This window comes from Durio zibethinus, chromosome 7, assembly GCF_047325235.1.
Source record: "Durio zibethinus cultivar Kanyao isolate XHJ-2024 chromosome 7, ASM4732523v1, whole genome shotgun sequence".
Taxonomy (NCBI): domain Eukaryota; kingdom Viridiplantae; phylum Streptophyta; class Magnoliopsida; order Malvales; family Malvaceae; genus Durio; species Durio zibethinus.
In genome coordinates, this window is record NC_143168.1 from 20,268,942 (window position 1) to 20,277,624 (window position 8,683).

Here is an 8,683-nt window from a genome sequence, read left to right on the forward strand (position 1 = left end):
TTTCCACTATGGGTCTAAAATCATGAGACTAACTAAAAACAAAATAATAGAAAATTCATTTTCTCATTGTGTCACTCCTTGATGCATTCCCAAAAGAAGAGAAAATAAAATAAAATTGCCATTCTCACCAAAATATAAGCTATGAACTTCCATGTAATATATGTTGCAGATTGAATTAATCAAGTGATTTGCAATAGTCAGTTCTATTTAAGAAATTATATATATGTTTGATAAAAATTAGGGTGTTTTTATTGCTCACAAATGTGTGCTTTTTTGTTTTCTTCACAATTCTTTGACGACCAGATGGAAAACCCTTTTCTCGTTTGAAATTTGGTTTACATGTACAAGTAAGATGCTAGACGAAAGTGATTCTGTTGTGCAAATAATATTGTTAGAGTGGAAACATATCACTTATAATTATTTTATTATCCTCAAGCTTTTAGTCTAGTGATTTAAAGCGTTTGAAGGATATCAAGGGTTTGATTTCGAATTAAGCCTCCCCTTCCTCTTACTTGTATTAGGATTTTATTCTTCTGATGTAACAAAAAAAAATAATTATTTTATTGATCCCACAAATCCCATTTTCCTAATTACTATAGTGGGAATTTTGAAAGATTTGAAATTGAAGCTTTCTTAATTTTGAGAAAAAAAATGTGATTATTAAGTATTAGCAATTTCTCAAGGCAAATGCATGATAATACAATTAATGTAGACAAAATTTTGCTGAGAATATTGAGGGAAAGTTGTGACATTTATCCATGGAATACAAAGGCAATTTACTTTCCCTTGGACCAAAATTTTAATTACATAAACAAAGTGAGCTGAAAGAGCCAACAAACAAAAATAATAGGTGAATTTAAGTGTGGTTAAAAATTTTTCACTATTTATTAACAATAATTATGCCAGCTATTATATATATTTATATGTAATATGCACATCTATAGAAGAAATCAATCAACAAATCGAACAACATCAACATTAAATTGGACTAAATTCATACGTAATGAAACATAAATTTAAATTTTAAAAGTTTCAAGGCCTCTTCTGAGACAAGAGTCATGGCAATAGTATATTAGCAAAATTATAGAGCTATCGTACAAAATTAAAACAAAGTTTGACTTTATTAAAATGTGACAGAGTTATATAACAATACACCAACACCACCTTTTAAGTAGGGAAAAAAGTATTAATAAAAGCCATAAGTGCAATCCAAATAAAAGAACCAACAAGACCAAAAATCAACATAAATTAATTATATTATAACCCATTTTTGCAGGTATTTGGTAGCTGCAAATGATTTATGAGACAGCTAGGTTTTTTCATTAAAATAGTAAGAATGGTCCAAAATCTTGTGTTTCCTCAGCTGAATAATGTAAGTTCCAAAACAATTTTCTTTTATCCAAAAATCCAAAATCATTTTCCCTTCTTGAAACCCGTCAAAAACGAAAATCCATTAAACTCTAAAACATAAAATCCAAAATTGTCGTTTGCGCAAAATAGTTTAAAATAGTGTTTGAACTCATCAACAAATAATAATCCTCCTATGCAATCGCTGCCAATCTCATATGGAATTATAATTATAAATAAAGTAATAAGTTACTAAATAAATTAATTAATAAAATATATTAACAAAAGGAAAAAAGGTGGACTTGGGTTCTACTCAATCTCCACTTTAATACTGAAATTAGATATAGGGCAATCTCAATTTCAATATCGAATACGTGAAGACAAAATTGAACATATGTCGTGATTAAAAAAAAATGAAAGTAAATTTGGAATATAAAAAGTAAGAGTATTAGTTCTTAAAAAAAAAATGATACTTGGAAAAAAAAAAACAAAGATTTATGAAGAATGAATTCTTCATTTATTTATCTACAAACTATTAAAATTGAGTTTTGGGAGTGATCAAATGGTAGCCATCCAAAACTCAAAGATTTTTTTTCATCTTTTAAAAACAGTATTAAAAATTATAAAAAGAGATCCAAAAAAAAAAAAGAAAAAGGGAATGGAAGGGAAAACGATACATAGTGAAACTAGCTATTAAAATAGTGTATTGGAATCTAGATTTTAGTTTAATTGATTATTTTATACTATCATTTTTAAAAGATTACATTTATCAGATTTAAAATTTGAATTGTAACATTTACAATTTTTTTTTTATCTTTAGATCGTGATTTAAAAATTTTTTTTTTTGAGTATTGAGACTTGAGAGTGCCACATAGCTGCAGCCTCCCAATTTCTTTTTCTTTTTTTTTTTTCGTTTTCAGTTTTTATAAAGCAAAATAAGGGAAAAAAAAATAAAGAAATTTTTTTTTTTTGCTTTTTTTTTTTTTATAGATATAGTTACTTAAATTACAAGACCAAGTTGAAGGAATTTTCTAGTTTGACCTTGTCTTAAAGTGAAGGTAAGGTGGCAAGCGTGAAGTTGTTTTCATGCTTAATCCCTACCCACTTGTTTGATATATTGTATAAAAAAGAAAGAAAGAATTGTATAATGAAGGCAGGAGGAGGAGCTTAAAACTTTACTGAAAACCAAGATGCAGCCAAAGAAATACTGGTTTGGAACAAATTCCATTGGGTGGCTGAATCTGTCACTTTCATCTCATCGAAAATGATTAAAAATAAAAGAATATTCATTATGTATATAAGAAAGCATCCACTATACATTTCATTATTATTCCTCCCAAAGGTCCAAAATAACCCAAAGTGGGACTCATGTTACTCTAATCATTTCGTTCAAAGGAATTTCGAAAAGAAAAAACAAATGATGAGATAAGAAAAAGAAAAAAAAAATGTATGTTTCAATCAATGTTGTCAAAATTAAACCGGTTTGATCGGTCGGACCCAATTAAACCTAGAATTGGTGGCTTGTTTGGTTCAAAAAATGAACCGGTCATAGTTGGAAGGGAAGCACGGCAAAGGAAAAGGAGGTTCATGAGTTGGGTAAGAGCAGAAATCTTGTAAGCCCCGAAAAATTGGTTATAAAAATATGAATTTATTTACAATTTTTTTTTGTTTTAATTAGGTAAGGTTAATTCATGATCAAATAATAAAATCTTTATTTAATTTCATAATTCTCAAATCTTATGAATGAGGACAATTCCGTTACTGTTGAACATCAAACATATGGAATTAGATAATAGATCGTGATGAAGTTTTATTTATTAATTAATCAATATTAAAATTTTTAAAACAAATGTTGAAATTGAAATTAGAAAATGCACTTAAACATTTAGTTTGTGAACAAACATAATGAAGTGTCATTAATCAATATTAAAATATTTTTAACAATAATATTTATATAAAAACATTTTAAGAAATATATAATCCTTTAAAAAATAGATAAAAATAATAATAATAATTTAATTCGATAAGATCTAACCCGATCTTATTCTTATATAAATCGGGTTGGATCCAAAGAAAAGTGGGTCTATCGCGTAACCCACCCTATACTGATCCAAATCATTGTCGGATCCAAACCCAACTCCATCCAAGAAAAACCAATCCAAGTTGCACCATTATTATTAATGAGTAACAAAATTCAAAGGTAAATATGACCGATTTATGTCTTCAAAAATATTGGAAAAAGAGATTAAATACAAACAAAATTTAAAAATATCTTTAATCATATTAAAAAAAATTAATGATATATTAAAAAATAATTGACAAAAAATTACAAAAGAGAGTTTAATTTATGAAAATTTTGTTTGTTGACCCATCAAGTAAATTTATTACCTTTGACAATCTACATGAAAAGATAATCAACAACCATATGTTTTACTATAGCAACTAGCTTAACCGTGTTAAACAAAATTAAAAAAAAGGACTAATTAATTTTATCACCCACTTATCAGAAAAAGGATCCAATGTCAATTGACAGAAAGTTTTGGTAGGTATACATATAGCATTGATTAAAGTGATTGAATATATAAGCTTTTAAGGGAGAATTTAAAACCCTCCTTTATGATGACAATCAACACATTAATATTATTTTTTTATATTTAAAGTTCTCAGGTTTCAAATCATAATTATTGAAATTAAGAGATGAAAAATCAACCATCAGATCAAACAATTATTAATACACAAATTTTAAAAATTTAAGATTTTCAATATTGTATGAAGAGATCATAGTGGTATTTTTTGTTTTCTGTGGAGGGGCAGTTCAGCTGTCCTGTCTTGTTTCATATCTAATAAAATTCTAGCTCAATCATGTTAGTTCCAATAATTTCAATTGCAAAGTCAGCTCTAATTCCCCAACTTCCTTCCAACCATTTTTTTTTTTTTTTTTTTTTTGTTCCTAGACAAGTTGCCATGTTTATATAAAACTAGAAAGTCAGATCAGCATTTGCTACCAATGCTTTTAAGCTAACACACTTGAACCAAATCCCAAATCAAGGATCAAGTTCATTGCCAAATGCCAATATTGTCTAGGAGGACAAAAATCTTAGTTGCAAGCTGTAAATATATACTCTTTTAATTTTTATATTATATATATTCTGAAAAAAAAAAGAAAGAACTTATGTTGTAGAAAAGGTGGGCAAAATAATTGTCAAAAGATGGAAGAAAAGAGCTACAGTTGCAGGTGGCCAGGCAACATGGCAAATTTCAACCCAATTTATTTGCTGATGTTGTGCTTCTTCCAGGGAGCTCTAGATTCCATCCTAACGGTGCAACTGGAGCGAATATGAACAAATTTTATTATATTTGTGATACATTCATTTAGTTAACGAATCAAATTCATAAATTGTTCGTCAACTCCTATTTCATTCTAGAAAATATGGCCACCAAAGTTTACTATGATTAAGTTGCAAGGAACAGCTAGCAAAGTTTCCTCCATTATTGCAATGTTGAATTCTTGTTTCTTACCTTCAACTCTCATTTTTTCCCTTGAAGAAAAAGAAGATTTTTCGATGCTGATACTGATATGTGCATTCTGTTACTTATGATTATGTTCTGTACTTTAAAGTGAAAGCTGTTACCAGGCCTCCTTTTCTTTTTTCACTTTAATTAGCTGGCATAGACTAAGATTTGCCAACTCTATAATGGATGAGAACTTTCATGAACACATAAAAATAAAAATAAACCATTAATTATAACAACTTCTGCATATCAATGATTGTTTGCATTTTCCATTTGAGTTTTGATTGAAGAAATGACTTTAACAAATTGTAACTAAAGAACATTCTTCACTGCATCATACAGAATAGAGTGAAGTGAAGTTTTAGGCCATTCAGAAGAAAAAAGGAAATTTCTATGAAGAAATTTGTAGGATAGGATACCATAAAGGAAAATGGATTAAGCAAATATAAGAATCTGATCTGATCAGTCCAAATTTATAAATCTGAGATCTTTACTGTGTGAGTCTAATATGTTACAGAGGAATAAAAAATAAAAACCTGGTTGTTATACACAGAAAATTTGACTTTTTCAATTGGGGAGCATATAATTTCTCTCTTTTTCAGACCTGGGGAACATAAATCTTCCTGTTGAGATGGATCTCTTCATTGCTAAAGGACTTCTAACCAAATTGAAAACCCCACTTCTGTAATTTGATTTGCAATATTCTCCATCAACTTGTTTTGAGGATCCAATACCCATTGATGATTGGAAATGATGTTCCACTTGGAGATCCTCATCTTCTTCATTAATGCGTAATATATCAGCAACGGACATGACTTGGCCTTGAAACAAAGACGAAGAACTCATTGAAAATGATCTTCTCAATGGTTGGATTCCATTCCCATCCTGTCTAATTTCTCTCATGCTCCAACTTTCTTGCACATTCCCCATATCACCAACATCTTCACCTGCTGTTTTTGGAACATCATCACCAACAACAAGGCTAACCACAGCCTCATCTCTAACACCACTTTCCAAATCTTGGATCACTGTAACAACATCATTTCTTTGCTGATATTCCAATGCAGATGCACCAACATTCCGGGGAGCTTCCTGGCTGGTTGTCGCCTGCGCCGCTTGATGAGGCAAAAAATTGGTGGTGGATGCAATATTGGCACGGCAAAGGGGACAACTGGAGTGAGACTTTAACCAAGAATCAATACAAGGAACATGAAAAGCATGGTTACACTTCGGCAATAATCTCAAACTCTCATCTTCAAGAAACTCACTCAAACAAACAGAACAATCTGTTCCTTCAACTAAACCATCATCTTTCTTATACTTACAAACTGTAATAGATTTAATAAGACCTTCATCTAACCCTTCTGAACCAGCTTGCCACCCATCATGATTCATTTCATCCCTACTTTCATTGAACTCTAAGCTTGTCTGATCCTGTCTGCGCCGTCTACAATACTTTGAGATGATAGTATAGTAACTTACCAAGATAAATGCACTTGCCAAGATGCCAATTACTGCTATAATTAGAGGTGAGAAATCAGTTCCAGAATCATCACCATCATCAATGCCAGAAGGAGGAGGTGGTGGGAAAATGAGATAACACCATTGTGGACAATATATGCTACAAATTCCTTGTGAACAATCTTTATAAGTATCATAGGGTGACCAAGGATTTGGGGTGCTAGCTGAAGAACTCATGTTCAATAATCTTTGAAACAAGTTTGTTTTATTTCAAGTTTGTATTTAAAAGAAGAAAAAAGAAGAAAGAGAAAGAGAAGGAAAGTGGGAGTGGGCTTAGAGGGGAAGGGATGGAAAGTAGAGGACATGGAAGGTTGCTGTGTCCATCTCCTTATCCTTTATTCCCATTGCTTTGGCTTTGGGTGTATTATTATTATTTTTTTGTTGGCTTTGTTTAAAATTTTTTTCTTCAATGGGAGCTGATTGGTTGTTGACTTAATGGCAATGTTTCTGTTGGATCCAAGAGACTTATTAAATCAATTGGCTTAGGTGCCGTCTAAGCTTTCATATTGGTTGGTAAAGTGTTGTTGAGGGGAGTCGTTTACAATTCCTATACAAAACAGATCACAGTACCAACCGGTTCAACCTGTGGGATTTTGCCACGTTTCAAAAATTTGTGCTAGTACAAGTACATGCTACAATGTGGGTTGTCTGATAAGGCTAAATCTAATTGTTGAAAAATGAAATTTGTCACACAGGATTATATCCCCTTTGGGTGCAATTGCATAAATATAAAAGTAGGGTAGATGTGGATGTGAGGTAGGCAGCTGATAAGAAGATAACCTTAGAGTTGAGGCAGCTGTTCTCAAGCCAAAGACAATAGGGTTCATTTCATAGCAACATTAATTGGCATCCATCTTTAGAACTTCTGTTTGACACGGCGACTCCTAATCTCATTTAGAGGACAATTACTCATAGATATTATGATAATGTAAATGTTCATTTATATTATGCCTCGTGAAATTGAATGATGTATTTACCAAATCTTAGTAGTTTATAACTTAGTTTATAATTAAATTTAATAATTTAAAAAACGATATAATAACACAATAAAAAAATATATAAAAAAATAAAAATAATACAATTTAAAATTTTAATAAAAATCATATATGAATTTAATAAAATAAAAAAAATATATTTTATATTTTTCATATTAATACAAATTGTGACATAATTTTTATATAAAATATATATAGATACATGAATTATTAATATTATATTAATATACAAATTATCAAACTTATAGATAGTTGGGTTCTATAATTTGCACTAACGATCTATAAGTTACAAAAAAAAAAAAAAAAGAGTTTATAGATCAAAATAAATAGGTTCTACCAGGTTGTCAATGTTTTAATATCCTAAGCAACTTGTTTATATGCTGTCGCATTGGAATTGGATTTTGGAGCAATAGTATGATTTTTTTAAAAAAAATTTTTTTACCAAAATCACAACAATATGTAATCCAAAAATTAATGCTTAACACTGTTTGGATTGAGAGGAGAGGAAGAAAAGGAAAGAAAAATATAAAAAATAATAAAAATATAAAAACCCTTCATTTGTTTAAATGAATTTTTAATTTAAAAGAAAAAAATTTAATAACCTTTTATTTCTCTTGTAATCTTTATTTTTTTAATGCGCTAATTTGAAAAAAAGTTCAAAAAAAAAGTTCAAAAATTTTTATTTTTATAAAAATACTATTATATCTATACATGCTTTAAAACCATAGACAATGAAATCATATAATTGAAAAAATTATTATAATAAATTTTTTTTTTTTTACTTTTTATCCAAACAATAATTGTTAAATTTTTTTTTATTAATTTTAATTATTCAAACAAAAAATACATATACATATTTTAAAAAAAAAAAATTTTTTTGTTTTTTTTTCTTTTCTTTATAAATATTTATCCAAAAGTTGTGTAAGAGAAAATTCCTATAGGCTAATTGCTTACTTGTGCATAAATAGATTATTTGGTTAACTAGACTGATATGTTGAAAAACTACCAATCAGTTTAAACCATACATCGCAAAGGACAAAGGCTATCCTATGTCTACTTATCATAGATAATTCATCTCTTTAATTAATCCACAACAAAGCTAGTAAAGCTAAACATGGGTTTTAAAGTCGTTTTCATTAATTTAGATAAGATCAATCCAGTTCAATAAAGCACAGGTTTGATCTGATTATAATATCTATGCTTATAACTTTTATTTTATTTTTTATCTATATATACATCCTTCAGCATTATCTTTTTCAAGCGAATTCTTTATTTTTTTTTTCCAGAAATAATGGAGCTTAAATAAC

The 8,683-nt window shown here is 29.0% G+C and overlaps 1 protein-coding gene across 1 annotated transcript; it reads right to left on the minus strand.

The window, feature by feature from the left end:
• Nucleotides 1–5,204: 5,204 nt before the first annotated feature.
• On the minus strand, nucleotides 5,205–7,137 carry LOC111277763 (RING/U-box superfamily protein). Its single transcript, XM_022864182.2, has one exon. It carries the CDS (start codon nucleotides 6,556–6,558, stop codon nucleotides 5,428–5,430), a length of 1,131 nt encoding a protein of 376 aa, XP_022719917.2. The 5' UTR covers nucleotides 6,559–7,137; the 3' UTR covers nucleotides 5,205–5,427.
• Nucleotides 7,138–8,683: the final 1,546 nt, after the last annotated feature.